General features: G+C 50.4%; 11 protein-coding genes across 11 annotated transcripts; 3 read left to right on the top strand and 8 right to left on the bottom strand.

Annotated features, from left to right (window-relative positions):
* Positions 1 to 1,193: 1,193 nt before the first annotated feature.
* On the top strand, positions 1,194 to 2,321 carry NCS54_00939800 (HET domain-containing protein; the record flags this gene model as incomplete). The annotated part of the gene is made up of 1 exon (XM_053154748.1): positions 1,194 to 2,321. One exon carries the CDS (start codon positions 1,194 to 1,196, stop codon positions 2,319 to 2,321), a length of 1,128 nt encoding a protein of 375 aa, XP_053010723.1.
* A 1,576-nt stretch (positions 2,322 to 3,897) lies between these two features.
* On the bottom strand, positions 3,898 to 6,423 carry NCS54_00939700 (Sulfatase domain-containing protein; the record flags this gene model as incomplete). The annotated part of the gene is made up of 1 exon (XM_053154747.1): positions 3,898 to 6,423. The coding sequence occupies one exon, from the start codon at positions 6,421 to 6,423 to the stop codon at positions 3,898 to 3,900; it is 2,526 nt and encodes an 841-aa protein (XP_053010722.1).
* Positions 6,424 to 10,894: 4,471 nt separating this feature from the next.
* NCS54_00939600 (Hypothetical protein) lies at positions 10,895 to 11,932 on the bottom strand (the record flags this gene model as incomplete). The annotated part of the gene is made up of 1 exon (XM_053154746.1): positions 10,895 to 11,932. One exon carries the CDS (start codon positions 11,930 to 11,932, stop codon positions 10,895 to 10,897), a length of 1,038 nt encoding a protein of 345 aa, XP_053010721.1.
* A 2,843-nt stretch (positions 11,933 to 14,775) lies between these two features.
* Positions 14,776 to 16,659, top strand: NCS54_00939500 (DUF2235 domain-containing protein; the record flags this gene model as incomplete). Its single annotated transcript, XM_053154745.1, has 4 exons — positions 14,776 to 14,953; positions 15,001 to 15,161; positions 15,217 to 16,207; positions 16,259 to 16,659. The coding sequence occupies 4 exons, from the start codon at positions 14,776 to 14,778 to the stop codon at positions 16,657 to 16,659; spliced, it is 1,731 nt and encodes a 576-aa protein (XP_053010720.1).
* Positions 16,660 to 17,399: 740 nt separating this feature from the next.
* NCS54_00939400 (Hypothetical protein) lies at positions 17,400 to 18,375 on the top strand (the record flags this gene model as incomplete). Its single annotated transcript, XM_053154744.1, has 2 exons — positions 17,400 to 17,686; positions 17,742 to 18,375. 2 exons carry the CDS (start codon positions 17,400 to 17,402, stop codon positions 18,373 to 18,375), a joined length of 921 nt encoding a protein of 306 aa, XP_053010719.1.
* A 1,278-nt stretch (positions 18,376 to 19,653) lies between these two features.
* NCS54_00939300 (Zn(2)-C6 fungal-type domain-containing protein) lies at positions 19,654 to 20,342 on the bottom strand (the record flags this gene model as incomplete). Its single annotated transcript, XM_053154743.1, has 3 exons — positions 19,654 to 20,151; positions 20,208 to 20,225; positions 20,286 to 20,342. 3 exons carry the CDS (start codon positions 20,340 to 20,342, stop codon positions 19,654 to 19,656), a joined length of 573 nt encoding a protein of 190 aa, XP_053010718.1.
* A 379-nt stretch (positions 20,343 to 20,721) lies between these two features.
* Positions 20,722 to 21,408, bottom strand: NCS54_00939200 (Sacchrp-dh-NADP domain-containing protein; the record flags this gene model as incomplete). The annotated part of the gene is made up of 1 exon (XM_053154742.1): positions 20,722 to 21,408. The coding sequence occupies one exon, from the start codon at positions 21,406 to 21,408 to the stop codon at positions 20,722 to 20,724; it is 687 nt and encodes a 228-aa protein (XP_053010717.1).
* Positions 21,409 to 21,480: 72 nt separating this feature from the next.
* Positions 21,481 to 21,945, bottom strand: NCS54_00939100 (Sacchrp-dh-NADP domain-containing protein; the record flags this gene model as incomplete). Its single annotated transcript, XM_053154741.1, has 1 exon — positions 21,481 to 21,945. One exon carries the CDS (start codon positions 21,943 to 21,945, stop codon positions 21,481 to 21,483), a length of 465 nt encoding a protein of 154 aa, XP_053010716.1.
* A 467-nt stretch (positions 21,946 to 22,412) lies between these two features.
* Positions 22,413 to 23,588, bottom strand: NCS54_00939000 (Hypothetical protein; the record flags this gene model as incomplete). The annotated part of the gene is made up of 6 exons (XM_053154740.1): positions 22,413 to 22,429; positions 22,647 to 22,754; positions 22,807 to 23,095; positions 23,270 to 23,284; positions 23,332 to 23,490; positions 23,547 to 23,588. The coding sequence occupies 6 exons, from the start codon at positions 23,586 to 23,588 to the stop codon at positions 22,413 to 22,415; spliced, it is 630 nt and encodes a 209-aa protein (XP_053010715.1).
* Positions 23,589 to 24,584: 996 nt separating this feature from the next.
* NCS54_00938900 (Hypothetical protein) lies at positions 24,585 to 25,828 on the bottom strand (the record flags this gene model as incomplete). Its single annotated transcript, XM_053154739.1, has 2 exons — positions 24,585 to 25,355; positions 25,403 to 25,828. 2 exons carry the CDS (start codon positions 25,826 to 25,828, stop codon positions 24,585 to 24,587), a joined length of 1,197 nt encoding a protein of 398 aa, XP_053010714.1.
* Positions 25,829 to 25,878: 50 nt separating this feature from the next.
* On the bottom strand, positions 25,879 to 26,862 carry NCS54_00938800 (Hypothetical protein; the record flags this gene model as incomplete). The annotated part of the gene is made up of 1 exon (XM_053154738.1): positions 25,879 to 26,862. The coding sequence occupies one exon, from the start codon at positions 26,860 to 26,862 to the stop codon at positions 25,879 to 25,881; it is 984 nt and encodes a 327-aa protein (XP_053010713.1).
* Between the last annotated feature and the right edge of the window lie 167 nt (positions 26,863 to 27,029).

The raw sequence follows: 27,029 nt of genomic DNA, 5'->3' as shown, positions 1-27,029 counted from the left end.
TTGATGGTTCTATCTCGGCCAAGGACATGCCGTCTTGTCCCAGTGACAGACCCACGACGTCCGAGGCTAGGCTGGGATGTGGCTCCTGGGCCAAGCCCCCTAGATAGTGTTGCGACGTCGTCAGTTTTGCGCGATATCATGAACCAGCCTTGCCACGGGAAGAGTAAACGAGAAATCCTTGAGCTGTAAGCGAAAACTAGGACCCGGGAGATTGGCTCAGTGCGGTGCAGTAAGTAAAAAGTGGCTGCTGTCGTCCAGATCCAGACCTAGATCCAGACCATTACTAGACTTGCAGCCTCTCAGAGCTGGACAAAGACAGATCAACTCTATCGGCGAAACAAAAGTCAGGATAAGGTCATATCAGGGTTCAGCACACCGCGACTAAGGATCAAAACCAGGTCACGGAATACAGACTTGGAATGGAAACGATCACCACAGGCTAACCTGGCGATAAGCGAGAAATGGCCTAACTCACTTTCGGTAGAGCAGAAACGAACACGTCACGAGGTCCACAGCCCAAGCGAGAGGAACCAGGAATGCACTCAGGCAGGCACTTAAAGTGGCCTGGTATCGCCACTTGGCCTACTTGAGCCTGCTGGTCCGGATGCGTTTATACCTCGTCTGAGCGGTGAGAGGCCATCGAGATTGGGCCTGTCTGCACCCTTACACAGACCATTTCTTATACAATGATCCCAAACGCTTAACCAAGCATTCCCTGGTCAAATCAAATCAGTTGCTAAATGACAAAGTGCTGACACTTGAGCTCGGGCAAATGTTGGGCGAGCCTACAAGCTTGGCGCCTCTCCCGAGACGCAGCTGCCATCCCCAACTACCGACAGGCATGTTCGCCGATATGGGTCCTCAGCGCCGGGTCTCGCACTTAGTAGGGCAGTCATAAGCGAAGCTAAAGAACTCAGCACCGTACGGGGCATTCCAAATCATGCAATCTGTCGCAGATCCTCCCTTGTCAAGTCTGACCCTGGCATAGCTTGGGACATGGGGCATGATCCTCTCTGCATGCCCCGTCGTATCCCAGACCAGAAGAAAGGGCGGAATACAAGTGCCGCTCCAATCTTCACAGCAGCAGACAAAAACATCCAACTGCCGCCCTTCGCCATCCAACACTTTGAACTTTTGAAGTTCATGCACAAGCAAAGCTAGACCTGCATTAACACTATGCAGCATAGGCCAAGATGCCGTCACTCGAAGGCCTATCTTTAGTTCCCTATCGCTCGCTCGATCCATCCGGGACCGAGGTCCGGCTGCTTGAGCTGCATCCGGCTTCGACTGGCAACATCAATGAGCGCCTTGTATGTCGCCTCGTACATGAACGACTTAGCGACTCCTCCGACTTTATTGGCCTTTCCTCGCTCTTCGGTGACATCAATGTCACCGAGGCCATCCAAGTGAATGGGACCAGGGTCGTCTTGCCCGCCAACGTCGCCCAGGCATTACGTTACGTCCGAGCCGTTTTTCTGGCCCCTTCACCACCGACTCCATGTTCCTCTTCATCAGATCTTCGAGAGGAGAAAAAATACGAAGCACCTCTTCCACCTCCACCTCCGCCCAAGAAGGCTCCAAGCTGGCTTCGATCTCTCTTCAGGGGTGTTCGCAACGCATTTGCCGAGCCCTCAAAAGGGGCTAGGCCACCTCTGCGCATATGGCTTGACACTTTGTGCATCAACAGACGAGATGCACGTGAGGAGGCAGAGCGACGATCTCATATGGCGCGAGCTTACCGACATGCCAAGATGGTAGTTGGATGGCTTGGACCCAAAGACTCTACTTCCGATCTCGCCATCGAGATCATCCGGGCATGGGATAAATGCATGCCCCTCACTTTTGGCGAGCCAGGTGACCGTGAGCTTCACCCAGAAAACTACGCCCCTACACTACAATGGATGGGTCCTGTTGCGCACCTGAGTGATATCCCGGAGGGTATTACCGACCCGCGCGAGGTGCCCAGCTACAAGGCCATTTCAGAGTTTCTCAACCGGCCATACTTCCGGAACACATGGATGCTGGACGATATGACCATGGCGCGATTCCCAGCTTTCCTATTAGGCGACGACATTGTATCATGGATGCAGATATTACGACTCAACCGCGTCAACGAGGACATTAAGGATCATGGAGCCGACATGTTCCCTGATCATTTACGGCATTTGCTAGAGTACATGCCGCTTGGAAGTGTATACACCTTCCTAAAGGAGTTTGATATGCGGCAGAGGGAGGAAGGGATTGTTCCAATGATGATCACCGCAACGAGTTCGGTGAGGAGTTCAGAATCGATATCCGCTTTGCGAGGAGCGCAAAGATAGGAGCTTGGGGAAGGTCTGGCGCAATTACTGTTTAGCAGGCAATAGGTGCTTTGGAGAAGTTGGTTGTAGCATACGTCAAGTCAATACCCACACTGTTTTCATTTTGTACAAACCTCAAATCTCCTTTGCCTGGTGTCGTATAAACAAACCTACACGATGCCAGTGATATCTCAAGAGTATGCTAGCTCAAGCCACCGACGCTTAGTTCACATGTCCATCTCTCTCTCCTCCCTCTCTCCCCCTCTCAACTTTTCGATGCTTGTAGCAAAATCAAAGCATGCTCTGATACTCATTGACATTGCACAGGTTGCCCTGAGCTATTAATATTCCCTCAAGCTGCCGTGAGCATCTCACGATAATTGCTAAATAACCATCATCGTCCAGTCTAGTAGCCGGTACGCAGGCTTGTTGGAACACTATTCATCCACATCGAGGGATATTTCCGTGTGTCCAGGCGTCATTTATTTGTGTCATTTTCTTTCTTCCATTCATTGCAGTTGCCAGTGTCATATTGCTGTTGCTGTGGTAAAGACCCCCAGCCCTCTGGCATCCACTCTCCATTTCCCGCGTTTTGAAAGGCAGGCCACGATATTTAAAGTCTCTGGAAGCGAGTAAAGTCTATGGAGAATTTCTCTCATACTTGGATCGTCATCGGTCTTCTGGCTCAGTTATCCCATTAAGGGCCGGGTTTTGGCTGTATCAAAAAACACAATATCAAATTAGACCGTCATCGACGAGTGTTTGTCTTGCTTAACTCGGCACTGGAGGCTTCAGCAATAAGCCACCTCATCACAGTTACCTCCTGAATTTTCTATGCCTAGTGAAACTCGGAGCCGTGGATTGATAATTTGCTCAGAGTCGGATGGTTGTTATGCAGTCTTATGTACAAAGAACTCGTTTCGATTTGCCAGATGGAACAAAGCGAGTGCTCACTTAACACGGCTGCATCGGATATTCTTGTTTTTCAATGACGTCTCCGTCAGACAGGATATAAAAGAACACGATAATAACCACATCGATTAGAGAACATGAAGAATAAAGCTCAGTTTCAACTAGATCATGCGCATCTGTGCATTAAATGAAGGATTCATACGAGACTCAGATCATGTTGCCTTACACTTCTGAAAACAGCGTCACTCTGAACATGTCTTCAAGGTAGGCTCAGGAGGGAAACTATTGTCTAAACGCCAACTCTCCTTGCTAGAGCAATACACCAACGTTGGCTACAGAGTTTCAGCAACAAAGTACCATAACATTCAAGACTCGGATAAAGTGTGTGCAACACTAGCCTCCAGAAAACCCCCTGGGATCGAACTTTCATAGCCGGTAAACCCGAACCTGGGACGGAGAAACCATGGGGATATCATAAAGGTCCTCACTCAAAAACAGTCCAAGACATCATTAGTGGTATGGCTGATGGCTTTAATCTCATAATATGCATTCGAGCTCTCTCCGGAGCAGTCGCTCTAAGTTATGTACAAAACTGCCCTCTACCATATGCTAAAGCTACAAAAAACACAACAGACATTAAAACATTACATATGTGGTCAACAGAATCTAGGCTTGCCCGCTTTTCTTAGCCCTTATGATCGAAACGCCAGCGTTTGCTATTCTCCTTGACGAACCACCTGGTTATAAAGGCGCCCTCCTCGACCCATTCCGCCCACTCTCGACCATGCCTCTCTTCTACGCCTTGCAAAAATGACACGAAGTCAAAGTTTTGTACCGAGTTGAGCTCGTGAGGATCGGATGTGAGGTTGCTTAATCGCCACTCAACGTTCTCGATGACAGGCACGACAAGATGTCGTTCGGGATAACGGGCGTCACGGACGGTGAGCATGGCTCGGCCTGGGTTGGTGACTGTGAATTGCCATTGCCCTTGGCCAGTACGATCATTGACCACATTCAGTTCCCGCAAAAGAGACTGCCCTTCGTAGTTGCGGATGAGATCCGCGGCAGCTTCTCGGCTCGCTTCGCTCAAGGATCCAGTTTCAAGAAGCATATCGAGGATCGTAGGTAGAACTTGAGAGGATTGGACAGCGCCGTGAGAGTCGAAAGCCGGTAGTTGAGGGTGCGAGAGAACCAGAGGAACGTGATCAACGCCGATGTTAGGGTTGTAGTATGGGGAGGCAAAGTTGTTTTCAGGGAGGGAGACACCGTGATCTCCGAGGAACATAACCAACGTTTCGTTGGCAACTCCTTGTTCGTCAAGTAGGTTGAGGATCTTGCGGATCCATCTATCGTCGTAGCCCTCCGTGTTGATGTAACGGGACATCATGTCGAGGCCCTTGGCCATCTGGGTGTACTTTTCGGTTGCTGGCAAGTGGAAGCGGTGGTGGCTGGTGCTTGTGAGGTGAGTAAGAAAGACTCGGTCGTTTGTCTTGCCGGCGTCGACAAAAATATCGCGGATGTAGTCTTCAAGGGGGTCCTCCTCGAAAGCGAATTCGTTGATGTTGGGAAGCGTGACAGGGCCATGCTTTGCAGCCGGGCTTCGAAGGTACTCTCGACCGATAGTATGTTCTTTGGGGAAGCCCATAGCGGCCATCAGGCTGTTTTGGTTATCATAGTCGAGGGTGGCGGCCTGGAAATAATAAGACTTCCAGCTCGATTCCTTGTCATTCGGTTCCGTCTTTGAGTCTCCCGCCTTGTTCAGGGCCTCAAAAACATGAGGGAGACAGGGCTGATAGATATGATGACTGTATTCGAGGTTGAAGTCACCGACCAGGGGCGCCACGCCGCAAACTGTGCCAACCATGCTCTTGAGTGTGTACGTTCCAGCAGTGTGAGCATTGGTGAAGCGGATTCCACCACGTTTCCTTTTCTCTTCGTGTTCAAATCCGTCGTCATAGTCACCCGTGATGAAGTTGGCAGTCGGCGTGAGACTGGACATCTTGTCCTGGACCTCTAGAGGGAGTTTGCCATCTGGCCATGTGTCGGCGAACCGGTTCCAGATCAAGCCATCCTTCTTGATGGGGAACACATCGCTTCTGGTACTCTCCAACAGGATGATGACAACGTGTCGAATCGAAATGTCCTTTAGCTTCCCCCGTAGCTCTTTCAGCAAGGGCTCATCGAGATTCGATATCTTGAGCGGGTCGGCAGCCGCGCTATAGTGCGTCTCGTCGGTATACCAATCCTCAAAACCGGCAAGTGGCGAGTCCTTTGGCATCCAGGGGCAAGGTGATGACTTGATAAGGGCCGTTCGTGTGTCCCAGCTGCGCTGGATGCCGTTTCCATAGTAAGAGGGTAGATCGTCCAGGAATGGTGATGTCGATGCAAAGTCGACAAAGGGCAAAAGACCGCTGGTCCATGACAGGAAAATCAGGGAAGAATCCTTGGGTCTCAAGAATGAGAGAATGAAAAGAGCTGTGAGGAGAATGGAGACGACGATGTACGGCAAGGCGCGCCAGAGGCACTTGGTTCTCAACGGGGGTCGTGAAAGTGATGATGACTTGGGCTTCTCGCTGTATTTGACGCTTACTCCGGAGCTCTTTTCGTCGTCGTCCTTGGTGTAGCGGTGACCGTTGTGTTGAGGAAGTTGATAGTAGCCACCTTGAACGCGACTCAGTTTCCGTCCAATGCAGGAGAATGGCCAGTTGACGATGTCTGCTCCCCATCCAAAGAGTCCATAGCAGGCACCCTGAAGTACCGCGCTCGCAAAAATGGCAAGGGACACAACGACGACAAAGGTCATGAGCCCTGAGAGAAGAACAGTCCTCGCTGCCGGGTCAGCAACGAAGCCGATGTTGCGCCAGTGAATCTCGGATCCTGCGACAAGGTAAAATGATACGGACACAATGCCGAGTGAAACATTGTAGGATATTAAAGAGGTGGTAAGAGCTGAAATGAGTATTCGTAGCCTGCCCGGTGAGCTGGGCGTCCAGTGGCTAAGCAAAAGCCTGATGAGGAGTAGAAGTAATATGTCTTGAGTGAAGAAGGAGAAGAAGAAGAGCACCATGCGCTTTGGAGCCACTGAAAAGCGATGGTTGTGGAGATGTGCGCCCTTGGCACCGCAGACAGCCAAGACGGCGAGGGCAAAGACAAACCTCCGGTTGGCGAGGCGTGAGACAAGAAGCCCGATCCATCCTGGTTTTCGATTCATCTTGGCTGGACGGAACCCTTCGAGACAAGTCGATTGGTCGCGTGAGGAGAATTCCAGGATGGGAAACGGGGGAAAGGAGAGAGGACTGGGCGCTCGACGATGATAAAATATCTCAACCCCAGAGCCTGGTTTCGCGCCAGGCGTTGGCGGTGCCGCGTTAGGCCTTTCTGGAGAAGCGATTAGGGGTCATTCTAGGCTCTGATCGCCTGCCTGGGGCCTGTTGGCCGACTGCACGCGTTAAGGGGGCCCAGGTCCAGTCCAGTTCATTTGGCAGCTTCTCCGCTCAACACTCCGCTAGCCAATATGCCGTGCGCAGCATGAAACGAGAGGACCCGATCCAACGCCACTTAAGGGTCCTAACCAGTCGCGGCTGGTCGTGCCAAAAGAGCCCTACAAGCATCAACAACGGTGGCAGATTGGAATCATCAGTGGACCACTCGCCCAGTTTCCCCTATTGGATCTCGCGTAACAGCTCATCAACCTGTGTTGCCCAAGCAGTTCCAGGTGATACGGCTGCGCCACTGAGGAAGCACAAAAGACCCATTTTCGTTTACCGTATCGACTCATGAGATGGAAAAGGGGTCCGTGGGTCTCGACGTCCTTGCAAATCCCAATCGCTAACCGGTTAAGGACCCAAGACACGAGACACTGTGCGTTGCTTGATTGGACCGACGGTTGCATCATGAGCGGAATCTAACCGTGAATGGCCGAGGCTGGTCTGTCTAGCAGGGGCAGCGTGGGGTCTAGACTCTGCCAAGCCTCTCTCCCCGGCTCAGTGACATTCAAGGCCCTGATCTGCAAGGGGCGGCACGAGCTCGAATGAGGGGATATTTCGAGCAAGATGAGCTTCCAGTCTGAGCTTCTTTCTGTGAGACGGTCGTAGTTCAGCTCTGCTGCACATCGCTCTCCGTGAGATGCTTGTGGAGCGATGGCTGCTTACCCACCGTTGAAGAAATCAGTGTCTGAAACATGGCGACAGCCCTATCCTGGGATGGTAACGTGCCGGAAAAACAGCCGAACAAACAGAAAAGTTAATGGCCGAGGCCCTGAGTCAAGAACAAGGGCCCATCCTTCGGGCAAGGCCTAGCGGGCTTCTTCTGTTGGTTCTACCCCCAACTTTCTCCCAACAGACAGGAGCACGTGCCCGTGGCGTTCCCTCTTAGGGCCCAAGATGCACGCGTGAGGCCGCCGAGGAAATGTTGTATGCACAAGCCGGGCGGATGATGCAACCCTCGCGAGAAGCCATTGGACAACCATCTCGAGCGCCTGCACGCGAGCGGCCGATATTGGCTTGACACCTTCCTTGATTCAACACTTGGTGTCCAGACCATGCATCGATTTGGGGGAGGGCACTTCTGGTGATAGATGTCTAGAGTTACGTTTGAAGTGACGCGACTGGCCATGCCGTATTGAGACTTACCACGACCGATCTAGACCAGATATACGAGCCACCCATCATTACAAAAATGCACAGCCCGCATCACATAGCCTTAATCCTGTGCAGGCATCGGTCCACCCTAGTTAGCCGTGATGCCGTTCTACCGAGGCCGATTGTCCAACACGAAACCCGACCAAGGTTTCTCACACCTGGTTGCGCAACAAACAGCGGTGCAACTGGGCGCATGACAGCGACGGGCGCATTGTACTTCTCAAGCAAGCGCAGCCGTGGTAATATCAGGCTTCGTGAGAGGCACAAGGCGCATCCCAGAACGGATAGCTGAGCGAAGTGTGTGTCCCATCTTTCAACAGCAAAATCAGGCGCATCTCACCAATGTCTTATCCTGGTAATACTGTGAGGGTATTGAGAGCGACATGACAGCTGTGCACGTTAGTGCTACGGTGAGATCAAAGCGGCTTTCACCTCAGCCCACAGACCTTTCAGCTTGGGCTACAGGCCGTATGAGATGATGGAGTCTGTCCAATGGCTTCATCACCTTCGTAATGTTTGAGGCGCAGGGAAACTTTCCGTTTAAAACTCATTAGACTCCAGTACGATGTGTCAAACGAGCGTCCCTGCGTTGGTTTCTTCTGCGCGGCGGCTCCTCGGCAACCAAGGCTAAGGAACTCGGGGAGGCTTACGCATTCTTTTTCACTCTGCTTTCAAAATACGAGTTTCCTCTGAAAATATCCATTTATAGCTTCTCAGGACGTTGCTTGCCCAAAGTCAATTCAAAGGACGCGTCATGTCCCAGATGAGTGGAAATCCATGTGCTTCTTGAATGTACTGACTGGGCTGGGTTGTGAACGTGACAGTTTCACGGGGTGAGTTGTAAAATGAATATAACATGTCAGTTCTCTCGTGTTTGCATGCTGAACAGTGCTTCAATGGCAGGACCGAACAGGCGCAAGGCCCTCTCAGACAAGCTTTCTGTGGAGCGGGTTGATCGACTCAAGCCAGTTTGGGATTGACTTGTATGAGTTAAAGGCAGTTTGATGAGCTGTTTCGCCTACTGTTTACTTCATTTTTAGCAACCCTCATACATGCCAGGCTTCTCAGTCGACATACTCTCTCGTGTGTGGATGTGTTGGCTAGCTGCACTCTCTCACTCGGGACTCATTACCGAGGGCCAGAGCTTCAGTCACAGTTTCCCATACTTCCTGCAGTGCAATCTCAAGATTTATATTCCCTCTGTCAGCTTCTAACTGCGGTCTGCCCACCAAACAACGCCCCTAATTCATCCCTCCCCTCATTAAGCACACCTAAGGTTGTCAGAGTGTTGGAAATGTTGGGTTCGTCAGGGGCAACCCCATGAGCGCCACAACATTCGATGAGTCTAAAGTACCACAATTTGACGTTTTGGTGACATATGAAACCCAACCCTTGCCTTTACTTTGCCGTGGTGAACATACCAGACGCTGATGTTGATGTTGATGTTGATTATGTTATGTGGCAGGCAACATTGGCTGGGAAACCGTCTCGTGTCAATGTTGAACCGACCCGTCCGTCCAATCAGAGGTTGAGAGCGTGTGATGATGTAAGCACTCTCTGAGCAAATCAAATCCCTTCTGGCAAAAAAAAAAAAAAAAAAAAAAACTCATGCAGAACAGCCATGGACACGCAATCAAAGAATAAAAGAAAAGTCAAACGGCCTCAAAACATGTCAGAAGTTCGATCAAATTGCCTTTCCACAATAGTCTCTTATCCAGTTCCTACAGGTTTGCTTTAGATCGTAATCTCAAGTTTCTTCAACGTTCAGTTGGTTCTAGGGTAGTTGATGCCGCGCTGGGAGAGCCTTAGACGAATCAAGGTGAGAATGCTGTGTCCCTGAGGGCGCCTGGAGATCGACCGTCGATTCCATGCTTGATGTTCTTAACCGAGCTCTCACCAGAAAGATTGATCTTCCAAGTGCAACAGGAACCAAGCACGGGGAACCGGGCCGGTCAGGTAGGTGTTGGTTGTGTCGTCCCAGTACCGTGGACTGCAGCACTTTTCCAACCCAAATGCCAAGCATTTCTGCGTTGTTGTTGAACATTGGGATTGGGCAACGAGACGTCATCCTTCTGGCATTGATTCGTGTGACCAAATAAACTCAGAGGAAACTGATGTCGATGATGAGGACGCTGACAACGCTAGTGGCCATTCCAAACAAAGGAAGCACAACAGTCATAGCTACGTCATGCTAGCTAGTCAGCACAAACCTTGAGCTTCGGCCTCTTGGAATTATATAGAGCTCACTTGCTGACGATGAAGATCCTGAAAACTTCTGGCTCTTACCAACACCAGGAACAAGAACTATTATTCACAAACTCATTAATATATCACCAAAGAAACGAGCCATGGCGTGCGACTGCGGATCTACTTGCAACTGTGGCGGGCCGAGCGGCTGTACCTGCGACAACACTTGTGTCTGCAAGAATTGCGGTGGCGTACGTATCAACGTGCACGTTGGCTGGGCCCAAGATAACATTTATTTCTAGAAATGACTCCGTCTCACATGACTGTGAGTAGGGCGGCAGTTATTCTATGATCGAGAGGCGTCCTTTTGGTCTGGAGATTGAGATGGCACGACAAGATTGTTTGTAGCCGAGATCGTAATCAAGGACTTGATCAACAATCCTAATTATGGGCATCATTTATTGCCCGTGAGGAAATATTGAGTGTTGCTGGGCTCATAGTGTATCCTGAGGTTAGGCGCCAGGACATGACGTAGTTGTTCGAGTCAGCATCCAAGTCTGGTGTGTGTCAAATGATTCAATCACCCACCAGACTCCAGTTCTCTTGGCTCTAGGACACGCCTATTTCTTAAGTGCTATATCTCACTCTTATTTTACATAAAATTTGTGTTTATTGATGCAACTGGAACATGGTTAATAGAGGGTGCGGGCTTGTAGTGCACCATGTTTGACTACAGGATATCGGATACTTGCGGTGACATCGTTTAGGGAATTCGTTTCTCATTATCATCTCCTCGTAAAATCATAACTAGTACTGCCAAATCACGACTTGACCTATATGACTTCTGAACTCAACCTACTTCTTTATGCTAACATGGGAGCAGATCTCGCCAATGCCCGTCACCATGCCCGTGCCCCTGCCACTGAAGCACACCTTGCCAACACCCGAGATCTCTGCATAACCATTCCCGTCCACCCAGACATTTCCACACCCAGAGAGCGTCACATGGCCGTTGCCATTGACGTAGACATTTCCACAACCGGAGAGGGTAACATACCCTCCCCCGTCAACGTTGAACGTACCGCAACCACTGATAACAGTGACTTTGGAGGGATCGCATCCTTCAACGCTTATATGATTTTCTTTGGTGGCTGGGGCGGAAGCAAATTCGTCTCTTGGCCTCTGGTGCGACTTTGACGACTTTGCCGCCGCAGACTTCGTTGCTGGCTTCTGAGAGGGCTTCAATGTCTTTGCTGGTGCCTTGGCGGGCTTCCTAGGCTCAGACCTGGGGTACATGGTGGCGAGAAGCTTCTTGTCGCCGTCCGAAAGCCTTGTGTTGAACGGTCCCGTCGCTTCTCCATCAGAGGTGTTGCACTCGCCGGCCTGACAATGCATGATGGAGCGTTGGTCAACGTCGCTGGTGATGTCGCTCAGGGTGCTCCAGAAATCATCTGACTGTGAAGCCACGGTGTCGGACTTCCCCGAATGGTCATACTCGAGCTGAATACCCAGAGCATGGCCAAACATGTGCAAGATGGAGCGTCGCCGTCTGTCTTGCTGCTCATCCCTGCTGAGATGGCTGGGCGGGTGGAGGTTCAACTCCATGGTGTGTAGATCCGGGTACTTTCGGGCGTTGCGGCCAACTCGAGACCGATTCCTGTGACCGAATCGTATGCGGATGTCGGAAGGAACAGAAGCATCGTCATCGAGAAACTCGAATCTCATGCGCATCGGCACCTCGTGGTAATACTTGGTCACATAGTGCTCCACCGTCTTCCTCTCCCATGAGCTTCCGCCGAGGAATCGAACTTTGAGGCAAGTCTTTTCAGCGGGCCAAGCATACTTATTGTCCACAACAACGTTTGTAGTCGAAAAGGAAACCATGGTTGACATGATTCCGTGCTCGAGCTTGTCTGTACGCTTGCTGCTGTTGGTAGATGCTCAAAGAAAGACGAGGCCGGCAGCTGAAAGAAGGTCAAGTGTGAATAGCACCGTGATGGAGATGTCACGAGAAAGGAACGAAGGACTGTGTAGGCAAGATATATAGGCAACTACAATGTGGTTCTGGAGAGAGGACAGTTTTAGCTTGTTTTTGAACATTTTGCGCAAAACACGTGGTCTGGCTTGTTCTTCAACTCAACCCGCTGGCCCTCGTGTTTCCTTTGTTGAGAAATGCACGAGTTTATTCTGTTCTATTGTTGAGGCTCTTTGTCTCATAGATGGTTTATTGAGCGCTTCAGAGCCTATCTAATCACCATGCGATCAGGCAGTTTTGAAGAGCGCTGAGGTGGTGTTTTGCTGTGATTAACTGCTGGGTTGCCAAGATCTGAAAAGCACTCCCGCGCACAAGGCACCTTCTGGCTCTGTTCGCCTCGCCTGACCATGCTGAAGGTAAAATGAGGTTTAATCATCGTGTATGCAACCAATGAAAAAGAGAAGTGGAAGCTGAAGAGAAATTAGGCTCCAGTGATGCAGGGTGTAGGGGCTCCCGGTCGAGCTGTGCCACCAGGATGCGTATCCTAGACAGGCAATCTCCCGTTGCCCGACCCCTGGAATCCATGGCTTTCAGCGCTGAAAATTCTACCCCGGCTGCAAACTGTGGAAATGAATGCCGAACTTAGGGGCTCGGCATGATTCATTCAGAACCGACTGCATGGACCGTCTACCAAGTATATTGCACAAGCTTCTTTCCACTGCGCCCGAAAAAGATTCTTGATGCATTTGTATCTTTAGATAGCCAGTTCTAAGCACTATGGATTAACTAATTGTGTGTGATTGAATACAAGCTCCTTGAGCTATAGATAATGGGATAGTTTTCTTGTCTTATGTGCGCTTTCACCGAGTATCCCCTAACAAGGAATGGTAGGACGTGCCATCATCGAGTTTCGTAGGAACTCCCTCCAGGCGCTCGAAAAGGGCAGGCGTCTGTGCCATCTAATTCATGCCTTTATATCATCGATGGTACTCCCATGGAATTATTTTGCCGGGCTAATACAAATTTCTCAAACCACCGGCAACGTGCTCGTTGGGCTGAGTCAAGGGCTTTTCTTCCACAGTCCACATCAATGGCCCAAGAAGATTCCCTAGAACTTTCGCAGAACCCTAAAACAGCCATTTCACTCTCATGGTAGCGGACTTTTGGTATCTCTGCCGCAACATGCCCAGAGTCTCAGTTAGCTCCACCCCATGATCAAGTTGACGCTTGCCGCCAGGCCGAACCGGTACACTAGCAACAGCTCGCCAGATTCTAACCGTTGCATAAACCTTCCGACTGCAGCTCTTCGTAATAACTGTTTAGGTGAATTGTCAAGATGGCGCAGATAGTGGCCGATGATTGACTTGCTCGGCGCGCCCTGGTTCGATTTTGTATGACCCTGCGGGAGCCCATTGAAGAGCCTTTTTGAAATTTTTCTCTTAGCATATCAATCGTGGTATATGATATTTTCCCCCAGTTTGAGTTATTTGACATAGTGGTAATAGAGCCGGGGGCCAACGAGAAAGTAGTCCGCTGCAACCAGGGAGAAAAGCATCACAACTTACCTGGGGCGAGAATCGAATTTTCAGCACCATATATCCTCGCACTGCTGCTTTCTTGATATCTGATAATGTTGGATGGGCGTTGCATCATGTGTGCCAAGTTCTCAGAACAACCATGGAGCGAACGGTTAGAAGTGAGAAGCGTCCTCGTTCTGAGTCGGTATTTACATTGCGTATCACTACAGAGAGGCGATGACATTCCATTTTATGCGACAGGAAGGAATTGAAAATATGTATCGGTAGCAACAGTGATGGGGATACTGCCCCCTGTAATCAAGAGGTGCTTGGGGTATTATCTTTCTGCTCGTGTCCACCACTGACTGGTATGCGTTCATTGCTGCTGTAGTACGTTGAAACCCCCTTGGTGGAGTAGGTAGGGTCACTAAAGTACGGGGGAAAAGAAACCGGTTACGGAGCACGATGCCTATCATTCACAGATGCGGGGAAGCCCTCAACGAGGTCAATCGCTGAGAGACAACAGTGGCGTTCTGAAGAACCCAGGCCTTCACCTTGTCTCGCAGCTCGTCAGCTACTATCACATATGCTTTCAAAAAGGGCAAAGTGTCCGGTACATGGCTGCTGACGGTCAGATCCAGCTTCGTTAATGCCGTTCTGGCCCGGGAAGCGTGCCCAAAACGGCCGTCACGGTAACACAATTCCTCAGCCCCAAAGTTCAAATTCACCCAGATTAGCATTGTGGCTGCCCTGGCCTCTAAGTCTGTCAGTTCCAGACCTCAGCAGGGCACCTGTTGTCTTGGAGATAGTGGCGTCTTGGTATTTCAGCAGGCGGCAAGGAGTAAGTTCCCCGGCCAAAGTGGCTTGCTGACGTCTGAGATAGGCCAATAATCAACCACTAGCCCAGCGGTCTATTTGCTTGGAACTCACGCGCGGCTCGGCACGCATTAGTTGACATGAGCTTCTGGTCTGAGCTCCAAGGCTTCCCCGCGGATTGGAGAGTCGTTATAAGCTCCGGGGTGGCGAGCTGATGGGAAGCCACGCAAGTTCTAGCCTATTGGGTTAAACTCAGTTGCAGGTCTTGCTGGGGCTTGGCAACGATGGCAATGTTCGTAGCTTATGCAATGCAGCAACGGTGCCTATAAAGAACCCAGAATGCCCAGGTTACAACTGCTCATCTTTCCTCTCAACTGCAACAAAGACCTAGACAAGGCTCTCACTTCTCAACCATCACATTCGCCAACATGACACACGCTGAGTCTCCTTCAGCGGCTGCTGACAATGGTGAAGAGCACAAGAAGCTTATCCTGTGCTTCGATGGCACTGGCAACACTTTCAGCGGCACTAATGCTGATACAAATGTGGTCAAGATCCTCCGGAAGCTCGACCGCAACCATCCCAACCAGTTCCACTATTATCAGAGTATGCTTGTCATCTATCTGTTCAAAACTCAGCTGATAGTGTTGCAGCCGGTATTGGTACCTACGATGTCAATGAATCCTCCGTGGATAAAACCTATCTTGGTGAGATGCGGAGCTCATTTTCCAAGACTATTGACCAGGGCTTTGGAACAACCTTTGATGCCCACGTCATTGCCGGTTATCGCTTCCTGATGCGGTACTACGAGACCGTAAGTGATATTCATCGCCTTTACATCCTCCGTCCTGACATGGTTTCGAATCAAGGATGCGAGAATTTACATCTTTGGCTTCAGTCGTGGCGCCTTCACAGCCAAGTTCCTCGCTCGCATGGTCAACAAGGTTGGCCTGCTTTGCAAGGGTAACGAGGAGATGGTCCCCTTTGCCTATCGCCTGTATGAGCGTGCTCTCAAGTGCGAGAGTGACGATCGTGTCGCCGCACAAAAAGAGAAGCAAACTGCTACTGGCCAGAAGACCAAAGTCTACACCAACGGCAGTCATTGCAAGGATCAAGTTGAACATCTGCTGGGCGGCGACGCCGTCGTCAAGGAAAGCAAGGCAACGCAGGCAGCGACCAAGGAGATCGAGGCCTTCAGCCAAACCCTTTGCCGGAATGCAGGCGACGTTTCCAAGCACAAGAACATCAAGGTCTTCTTCCTCGGTATGTGGGACTGCGTCAACTCAGTCGCAGTTGTTGAGAAGAGTGCTCCAGCCCCAGTTGGAGTTGCTGGCACAGCTGAACATGTCCGTCACGCTGTTGCTGTTGATGAGCGACGTGTCAAGTTCAAGCCTGCCCTTCTTGCTCAAGACATTCGACATAACTACCATGAATACGACAAGTTTGAGGATGTCAAATTGGACGACATCCATGAAGTCTGGTTCCCCGGTAACCATGGTGACATCGGCGGCGGATGGCCAGCCCTTGAGTTGCCCAAGATCGAAGACATGGGCTTTTGGCAACGAATCAAGCACTACTGGACGACCCTGAAAGCCAAGAACCAGGATGAACCACTTGACGACTCACGCTTGCAGATGAGCGACATGGCATTGGAGTGGATGATCCGTGAGGTTGATATTGTGGGCCAGAAGGATCCCAAGTCCAAAGTTCACTGGTGTCCCACTGGCCTGGCCACGTTCAAACAGTTAATGAACGACGAAGAGAAGGTGAAGGAGCTGGTGATCAAGGGGTTCATGCACGATTGCTTGTCTTTTGGCCGTGGAACTGCCTTGTTCAAAGTCATGATGTGGAAGCTCATGGGTAAGTGATTCCAAGATTTTCATCGTGCTCGCTGACATTTTGATCTTGCAGAAATCCTGCCATTCATTCCACGATGGGAACTGAATGACCTTGCCGAGAAGGAAGAAGACAAGGGATGGGAGCCTTATCGCGGCTGGCCCAATAAGGGCGCCTACCGCGACATCCCACGAAGAGCAATTCTTCACGACTCCCTGAAGCGTCGACTGGAAGAGGTCGAGAGCTATTACCCTAAGAACAGCCATGGAGCCAAGGAACCATGTTTGAGACCCAACCACAAGGGAGACATCGCCGTGATGGACGAGGTGCAACTTAACTTTGTCGTCGATTACAAAGGTGCGGTCACAGAGGCAGCCAGAACGAAGAGGGAGGAGGAGGTAAAGAAGGAGGACCCATGGCATGTTAGACACCAGACCTGGCAGCTCAACCCACCCGGGACCATTCAACTCTGCTAGGTAGCCTGAATTTGGTGCTTTATTCGCGGATGGGATGGATCTTCTGCCGTTCAGGGTCTTGTAAGCAGACGCTACGTAATATTCTCTATGTAACCCTCATTTCCTGATTTGCCTTGGCACTACTGGCGACTTGTGGTAATAATTCCTTCATGTTAAGAACTTTGAGGCAATAGGCAGGAGGATTGGATTCCAATATACAAGACGCACACAGTCATCTAAACAGTCTTGGGCATGAGGTATCAACTTGAATCAGAAAGTCGTAGGGGCGGCCAAGGGCCATAAGCGGAGCATGCCTCTTGGGCTCACAGAAACAGCATGATACCAGGCTCAACGACGACTCTAAAAGAGTCCACCACTCACAGTAGCAAAAGGCACAGTTGTACCATACTCTTATGCAGGAGATAATACGATCCACACTCGATAGCACCGGAACATACGCCGTAATAATGTCCGTCAATCAAGTCAGCCCTATGTTATTAGTGCAGTGGTTCCGAGATCCCAAACGAGTTAGCTTTGCGCAAACACAACGGGGGCCAACGATTGACCCAATCACCAAACTCTGGAGATGATCAAGTTCGGAGTTAACAGGGAGAGGCATGCAGACGACCAATGCCCCGGACATTGGCCTTTTCACCGCCGTGGCTGACACCAAGGTATTTATCTGTCGGTCTATATAATGGTCTCATCTTGACTCATCCCCTTTCTTCCATCCACTTCACCTTCCCCAACTCGTCTACACCATGCCACAGCTTATCTGGTTAGTGACGGCTACAACGTCGGGGCTCGGTGCAGCAATCGTCCAGCACCTCACAGCCCGGGGTGATCGTGTCATCGCAACAGGCCGTAACGCAGATGAACGCCTCGGTAATCTCAAATCAGACAATGTTGCTATCCTTGAGCTCGATGTCACCGCTCCGCAACAGCAAATCAATGCACAAGTCGAGAAGGCCTGGCAAGTCTGGGGACATATCGATGTTCTTCTGAACAACGCTGGAGTATCAGCACCCAAGAGCATCGAAGAAGCTACGTGAGTACTCCAACCTGCATCCTATCTTTGGTTAATCTAACGCCCGTACCTACAGCGACGACTTTGTTCGCAGCATCTTTGACGTGAACCTGTTTGGAACACTGCATGTGTCCCAGGCCATTCTCCCATATTTCCGATCCCAGCGAAGCGGCACTCTCGCATTTACCGGTGCTGGTGTGGGCTGGGGCCCACTCCCGTTTCTGTCGCATTACGCTGCATCCAAAGCAGCTCTTGACATCTTTGTCGAAGGTCTTGCAAAGGAAATCAAATCTTTCAACATCAACTGCATGATCTTTGAGCCTGGTGGTTTCCCATCTCAACTTGGAGCAGTACGAGAGGGTTCAGTAGAGGGCTTCGGAAAGTACAAGCCATCGATTGAGGCATACAAGCCTCTCTTCGACGAGACGATGGGGGTATTCGCGTCCGAGATTGTACCTAATGTTCCTGGTGACATTAACAAACTATCGGAACGCATTGTTGACTACGTCAAAGGCGAAGGCGTGTGTGCTGGGAAGCCGAGGCCATTGAGGGTCATCCTTGGATGTGATGCACTTCGTCTAATCCAGCAGAAGTGCAAGGAGCAACTGGAACTTGCAAACATCTGGGAGGATGTCAGCCTTAGTACTGACCGTGATGGGCATGACCACGCAGCAAGTCCTGGAATGCTCCGATTGACCTCAATTTTGTAGTAAGAGTGCTTCAGGTGACTATTTTATAAGATATGAACATATTACTTGAACTCAACGGCAGACAGCAACCATCGCCTAGGACATATCACAGACAACGACAAGCAGTCTCCTGATAAATCTCCCCACGTGAGCCAACAACGAGTAGCAAGAGTTTAGCACTAGGTTTCAAAGTCTGATTCGCGACGTCAAGACAACTATCGGTCCCTAACTGGACTCCAGCATCATACTTGCTGAAATTAGGAAATGCCCTTCAAGCACGTCCATAAAAGATACTGCAGAAGTCTGCATCACTGAAGGCCCTTGCATGTTAGGCTGCAGGTAATCAGCCAGGACAGTGGCCTGACTTATCCCCATCTCTGAACCAATCCATCTGAGAGTCCTGACAAAGTACTCTCTATCGGACCCCGCAACTGTTGTACACCTTGTGATGACGTATAGGGGATGCAATAATAAAAGCCCACCAACTATCCGTTGCGGGGTGCTTGATGTAGTCTCGGCATCAGGGCGCTGAACGTACATCCTAAGGTCTCTTGAGAGATGGTACGGAATCGACGCTTTTAGTTCGGCGGTTAAATGATGTATCCTGGCATGGTGATAATCCACAACCTCCTGGCCAAGAGCCTGAGCAAGACAACTAAGATGATCGAGATAGAGAATGCATATCGACCTCCAAGAGGTCCAAGCAGCAGCGACGTATTCTACTCACAACATTAGCTAGAAACTCAAAGGACTTGTAGTTGTGAGCCATACGGTCCAAATACTTATACACAGGCCCTGAGCAGCGATATGAAGAATCCGCTATAGTCTCACCTGGAACGTGGCCGACAAGTTCGGGAGTCCATGAAGATGGGCGATCAGTATCCCAATGCATGATGTCGTCATCCAGTGCCAGCAAATCTTGTTGTAACTGAGCAAGATCTTCTGTTGATGAGTACGGGTTCGCGAGGAGCTGTTCCGCACGAGCCGTAAGCGGTGACATCTTGATAATAATCTGATCCAGGGAACGGCGCGGCTTGTCATTGAGTGGCGGGGAGAAGACACCACGCCCAGTCTCATCAGAGGCCTTGTAAGGATTAGGAAAACTACCCTTGCTATAGAGTCATTACAGTACTCACCCCCGCTTGCTTCAATATCAAGCCTGCCCGGGAAGGTAAAGTTGGGCGGTGGAGTTTGGGTGTAGGATATGGACTCCTTGTCGAAGAATCGAGTGGATGCCTTGTATATGGACCAGATACTTGGCAGGCGAAGCATGGCTACTCATGATAATCTATCAAGAGGTTAAAATTCGTAGCAATTTTGCACTACCTGTCCAAAACCCACCTCATATAGCCCCAGCAATACGGCGGTGAGAAAATACTTGAATGAGATGCCTGTCTTTTCTCGTGACAAATGGGTGGTAAAGTTCATCAGAAGCTGGCCGTACCGTTTTTGTGCAGCCTCCAATAGACTGTGCCGTCTAGTGCGGTTGGCTATTGACGCAAGGGTAATAACTCTAGCTGCAGAGATAAGGGTGCAAGCGGAATCGGCATTGGCGAGTAGGGAGTGCATCCCGTCCAGAAACCCCTGTGATTGTCGTCTATCGTGAGATTGGACAACGAAGCTGTCTAGAAAGATGTCGAGTGCAAAGTCTTCGAGTAGTACGTTTGTTCGAGGAGACCATCTGTCAAATTGCAATGCGCTGGTGTTATCAACAGGTTGATAATGTCGGAACACCAGCATCCCATCGTCCTTGTAGCCGGGGCATACTCGACGAGATTTAAGGCAGCGTTGGCAAGACTGGCATCGGAACGATAAGCGACTGATACTCTCCTATCTCCCGAAAGATGACTTACAGGGCGGGCCTCGTCACACTAGACGTGTATCTTGTCAGTGTATCATGCGTTACCCAAGTTCACGCCAAATGAACGAACCTTCTTGCGTCGTTTCTTGCATGTCTCGCAGCCCCGGGAAACGCCGTAGTTGACCATATTATATATACAAGTATATACTTTTTCCCGTGTATTTAGTCTTGGAAAAATAGAATATGGGCTTTCCTGGCCATTCCTTGGTGTCCAAATGAAACCAAGCCATTGATGAGCACCGTGAACGTGAATCGTTCAACCAGTAAGCACGTGCTTACTATTTTAGCGGCGTGACAAATCATATTGCCTCTAGGGTAGGCAGAAATTTCCAATACCCTTTATCTTATCATGTCCATCTCATACGAAAGTCAGTTCTACAATGAGTCGAGTACAGCACGCAGGGTTCTGCCGGCCTGTGGTAAATTGAACCGCCCAAAGTGAGTCCTTTATACAGTTGGAGTGGAGATCAACGTACATGTTACTCTTTTCTCTTTACACAGGCCCCTCATACTCGATACACGCCTAAAGTGAATCTTGCTTTCTTCAGCCGATCAACAAACCACAAACCCAATGTGGAGGGTGTTAGAAGACCAACTATAGGTGATCCATCAGCCTTGACCTCGGCCATCTCCATAATCGTGGCTGCAGCTTCAACGGCTAGGATGGCAGCCATGTCAACTAGTGCACCTTGGTACCCAAATTCCGCCACGGCCACAGGCTCCTTTTCCCCTTTCATATACGCCGTAGCTTTCCACTCAGCACTCTCAACTCTTCTGCTTTCTTCTCTGTCTGGGCCAGATCCAGGATCAAGCGCCTTTCCACGAACAAATGATCTGAACCAAGAAATACAGAGGAGGATAATACCGATCTTGGTGATAACGTGGACGATGGCCGCAGAGAAGAAACTGGAAGTTGGAATATACTCGCGAAAAATGAAATCTCGACCGTAGGTTCGGACGTCGAAGCTGGCAGAGCGTTGGACAACTGATTGGTTCCCCCATGCAACAAATGACGTCCCAAGGTGGCCCAAGACAAGGTCATAACGATAACCAAGGAGACCAACTGGGGGTGTTTTGAGGGGCTTCGGTGCCTGGGACAAGATCCACGAGTCTCCATTCAGCCACCCGCCAATACCGCAGTGCTCGGCCACGTCAAGAACAGTGTGAAGTGAGCCGCCTTGCATTCTTGACATGTTGAGTTTTCCTGAGCACACAACTTCGGATGGTGCTGGAAGCCCATGGTCATGAAGATGGGTCACGAGGAGTCATGCCACCAGGTCGGACGGAGAGCTCGAGCCTGAGATGGCTGGAATAATGATGGCTCCTGACTGTTTCGCCAGACTGTGGTAGTCACGAATCATGTCGGCAATCCAAGCTGTCTCGGTGCTGAAGTCGACATAATGGGTGCCATTTCGAGCGCAGGACTCAACCACAGGGGTTCCATATCGGTGATAGGGTCCAATGCCGTTGATGAGAACCTTGGTGTTGACAACGAGCGGGTCAAGACTCTTGGCATCAAGTCGGGGAATAGTGTGGATTGCCGGTTCAAGTCGGTCTGGGTTGATAGCTCTTAAACTCTGCCTGAGACGTTCGAGCTTGTCGGCTGACCGACCAGCAATGCACCATCTCGTGGTTGTTGGGAAGGTCTTGGCAATATGCTCGGCGCAAATAGTAGCTGTCCACCCGGTGGCACCGAGTACGGTGATTTCGTAAGGCTCAGTAGAGGCCATGATACCACGTCGGGGTGCAGTATGAGTGAGTAACCAAGTTGCACGAGGTTTTCAGCCCTTAAAGCTTTATATCAAGTGTGACCTTTCGTCCGAACACGACGGTCGAATATTCACACAATTAATAATCTCAGACTTTCCCGTATGACTAATTGTTGGAATTCCATTTCCAGGTCCATGACGATTCTCATAATAGCCACATCAACTGCGCAACGCTACCCTAATTAGGATGTTGGCAATCCAGTCTCGACCGATTGGGAGACCAGGGGGCTAGTTCCTTAGGGGGGATTTTTGCGTGCTCAAAATGACAAGGGTATAGGATCAATATTGCATTTACGGAGTAGCTCATCCAAGAACGAGTAGCTCTTCTCTTAAGCTCGAAGTCACGCAAACTCATTTATTAGTTTTTCTTAGGGCGAAATCTTAAGGATTCTCGAGCAAGATCTCCACAGCATGGTTGGCCCACTGTGTTAATTGGGATATGATGCTATAAAGTGTTGGTATTGTGTTTTTTATGTCATAGTTAAAGCCCGGCCCTTGGTGGGATAACTGCGCCAGAAGATGGAGCGAATAGATGCCATGGTCGGTCTACACAAGGACGGATTCCATCCCAAACGCTCAATCAACAAGTCTACATCCTCTGCTTATTTCCATAATGAGAAACAAATGATCCACTGCCCCCCTTCTCCAGCGAAGCCTCAAACATGACCCCCAGAACCGCTTTGGCAGAACCCTCCGGCCTCGGAAGTTGGGGGCATAGTCCACAAACTTGCTTGTCAGTCGAAGCGCCTTCTGCGTCTTCTCTTCAGTCACTAAGCAGTATTAGCATCAATATACGCAACCGTTTTGTTGGATCATACATACTCTCCCCTTCGAATCCAGTGTTCACGCTGCCAGGACAGATGCTCGTGGACAGCACACCATCCTTTGCGTAGCGAGCCGCGAATTTTGCTATCACGACATTGACTCCCGCTTTGCTCACAGCATAAGGAGCAGCTGGCTCAATCTCAAACTGACGGATGAATTCGATATCCGACATGCCCGAGGAGATAGCAATCACCTTCTTGGCTCGACCATTGAGAACGAGAGGCATGTAAAGGTTAAAAAGATGAACATTTCCAACCACATTGACCTTGATTGAGTCAAGAATATCCTTTTCGAGTAACTCTGGATTCTGGGCTCTTTATTGTGTGTGTTAGTCTTGTATTTTACTTGACAACGAGCCACGCTACTCACAAGACATCGACAGCGTCCCACGCCGACCAGGATGGGATCAGGGCTGCATTTGCGATGATATAATCAAGCACGCCGGAAGTGAGTTTGTTACCTCTTGGACAGACTCCTGGGGTGACCGTTAGCCGCAGACCATATACACAGCAAATGTCTTACCTTGAGGGCTTCATAGTTGGTGATGTCAGCTTCGACAATGCGAATATTGTCCGGAGAGCCGAGCTCTTCCGCAATCTTTCTTTCAGTAGATAACTTGTTGCGCACAAGTCCTACAACAAGATTCTCACGATCTGCCGAGAGCTCCTTGAGAAAGGCGAACTGCAATTGGGCACATGTCAGAGAGGCAGATTTGACAGCACTTTTTGTAACCTTACCCCAAGACCACGCGACGCTCCGGTCACCAAGAAGGTAGGCATGTTGAAAAAAAAATGAGAATTATTGGAGCTAAGAACAGACGTGATGTGTATCGGTTGCTAATGCTGCTAATGGTCGTGACATGGCAAGACTCATATTCTCGCACACACCTCGCGTCCCTTCACACAGGTTAACCTTTTCGCTATCTTGATTTCAAAGCTTTCAAATTCTTTTATTTGCCGTATATTTGTCATTAGTAGACATCCGTGAAGCTCCGGTGCCTCCGTGGAGCGCAAAGATGGCCGGCGAGACACGGTTGGGAATGGGACTGCGCAATGATTTCCGAATGGATCTCAACGTATCCCTGTCAGCTGCCCTCCTTCAACGTATGATGTGGATCTCAGTGTCAAAGCAGTTTTGATAACGTGTAGCAGTATGGATCTCTAGTCTTCCAAGTTTAACGATGGGTTATAGTCCCTGCTGCGCCATCTCGATATCTGTATCACTGCACTTGGTTCCGTACTTGTTGAAAGCATGCTGTATGATGAGCTCTAAGTAAGTACGCATGTGATACTCCGTACAATCTTATGCAATCCGAAGCATAAATTCAAGGCAGCAGTCCTCCGGTGGTGCACAGATTCTCCAATACGCAAATACCTCGTGACGTGATAGTCGAAGCTTCATAAACTCATGCAGTCATTCACGCAGTTGTGGATACTTTGCGCAAAGCTAACTTGAACTGGAAACGTAGGAGGAATACCTAGGTAGACACAATGAGTTGTGAGTGGCAAGGGGAGCCTCATTATCAAGCACCCGTGATGGATTCGGCCGAATTCGACCGTGTGCAGATCTCCCTGCTTCTTGGCAGAAAGCACTGTCTTTTCTGCAAAGCCCGTATACCATACTTGGCTGATCAAAGGTTAAAGAAACACGCGATAATGATTAGGGCATGATCGTCACATGTCAGCTCATATCAACGAGGCCTCCTGGTTGCAAATCTCGAATCATGTTGTATGAACACGTCTATTTATTACTCTACTAATGAGATGGACTCCCTACTATTGCTTTTGTAGCTTCACCTCTAAGCCCTTGGCCGCTGCATCCACCTCCCTCATGCTCATCGTCTCTATCGCGGGAACTTGGTCCTTGAGCAGGAACGGCAGCACTGAGCTCTTCCACATCACCCCGGTATTCCTGTTCAGCAACTCTTTCACAATGATGCAAGAAATCATTACGATGCACAGCACCAAGAGAGCCAAAGGCAGAGCAAACCAGGCCCATGCCACGTGGAGACAGGTCCGATTCTCCCAAGCATCACCTTTGGAGGCTGTGCTGGCCATTGCATATGGGCCCCATCCAGCGCGGCGCATTTCAGTGGTGATTCTCATGGCCATAGAGTCGATGTTCTCTCTAATCGAATCGAGATTGGTAGTGCGAGAGCGTAGAATAGCGGCCATGGCCAGCGAGTTTCCGCCATATCTACCGAAGCAAGCGACGTATTCTGTTTGGAACCCTTGTGGTCTGCAGTAAGCATCAAAGGTCCCCGCCAGCTCTCGCTGAAAGGCTAGGATAAAGGCCGGCCAAAGCGATGCCACGCACTCCTGAGGTGCCGTGACATTTGCGTACTCAGATGGGCCGTCAAGATCCTCGGTAGCCCAGTCTTTTGAAAGTACCGACATGGTTTGTCTGGCAGATGATGGCAGCTTCTCAGAAGCAGATGTCATATTCGACGAGGTGTAGAGTGTTCCGTTGACCAAGCACGGTGCCTGGACGCCTCGCATAAATGTCTGGGGGAGCGTCTCGCCGCCATCCCAGAGCGGCTCAGACTTCTGCAGACGAAGCGGTGTGTCCTTGACTACTCTCTCTTCGAGGGCACCATCTTGACTCGTCCCGCATAGTGCTTGACACAGGGGTACATGATACAAGTGGCCGCAACGTAATCTGTCGGCTGGCTCCAGGCTGTGGCATCTGAGCTGTTGCTTGAACTCAGAGGACATGAGACAGTGCCGTTGTCCAAGGTTTTGCAGTGCTCTTGTGAAAAGGCGAGTATGGTGAAGTTGGCAGCCGACCAGCGAGCAGTATTGACAAACTCGCGCGGCACCACCTTGCGCGCCCAAGTGAGATTGCCTGTGAGGCCAGCACTCAGGTATTGAGTGCCTGAGGTGGCAGGGTTCCCTGTCTTAATTTCGAGCCGTTCTGTGTAGTTGCCTGAGTTGGCAGCGCTTGATACAAGCAGGCTGACAGTGATCTGCTCAGTTTTCGGACGAGGCGCGTAGACAACTCTCTCGACCAGCTCCGACATCTTCACAGCGGCTGCACATGCCTAGGCTGGCGTGAGAGACCTTCTCATTTTCAGGCTGCCCTGGATGGTCTGCGTAGGCAGTACATAGTAAAGGTGCAATTGCCGGAGGGGCAGGTGAAGAGCGCAGCAATGTTGGAGTCGTTGGATGGGTTCACGATAGAGTCTTGCATAGCCGACTGTAAGCCAACGTGGAGGGCGAATGCGGATGGGCGCTCCTGAAAATAGAGAGACTCGTCGATGCGGTTAACCACAGAAATAGCAGCAGGACGTCCCTCGACGACGCGGGCGCAATAGTAGGTCTGCATTGTCTGCTGCGTCATGGGTCCGACAGCTAGAGACACGACAACTACAATGACGGCGACCACGGCCAGCGGTTGATGTAAAGCCACGAGCGGTAGCAGTTGCAGTGACCCCCACGCGCCGCGTGAAGCATCGTCGAAGCGCTGCACGTCGCCCATCAGCCTGAAGCGTCCAGATATCCAGTTCCATTTCAACTGGGCCAGTACTTGCAGCGCAACGAATGCCAGAATAGCACGGAAGATGGTGGCAATGATAGCGACGAGGGCGTTGAGCGTGATGCCTGCGCCACCAGTACCGTTGTTGTTACCATCCCAGTTGGGCACTTCATCGTCGCTGTACGCGCTCAAGATGCCGTAGATGGAGGCCAATAGCCCAGCAGCCAGTAGAAGGAGGGCCAGCTCTAGGCTCCATATTAAAAAGATGTTGCCTTTCTGTTGACGGCGCTGTGAAGGTGATTTGTTGATGTCCTTGGTGGCCGTGTCTCGGATGAGCAGGCCAGTGGCTTTAGGGGATGGTTCAGTGCTGTGGCCGCGTTTGTGGGGAGCACTATGGCTGTCGTTTCCGCCAATTCCAGTTGTCACGAAAGAAACATCTCCATGTGTCTCGTCTGTATCGTAGGCGCGATCACGAGCATTGCCGTCGCTATCATGGTTGCCATTATGAGATCGTCTTGTCGCTGTCGTTGAGGCGAGAGGCTGGAGGAGAAACTGAGAGGACTCATTTGACTCGGCCATGGTGGATGGATGGATGGATCCAACGCTAATTTCACGACTCCAGCCAGTATGGAGAGATCTCTTTTTAAGAGGCAAACAAACCCTCGCACGCGCGCCCTTGGCATGCAGCTTGACCAGTTGTGTTTCTCTCAGTCAGCCTTATCCATCCGCAAATCTGCCACTCAGAG

This window comes from Fusarium falciforme, chromosome 7, assembly GCF_026873545.1.
Source record: "Fusarium falciforme chromosome 7, complete sequence".
In the NCBI taxonomy this organism is placed as follows: domain Eukaryota; kingdom Fungi; phylum Ascomycota; class Sordariomycetes; order Hypocreales; family Nectriaceae; genus Fusarium; species Fusarium falciforme.
This window is presented reverse-complemented; position numbering and strand designations above follow the sequence as displayed.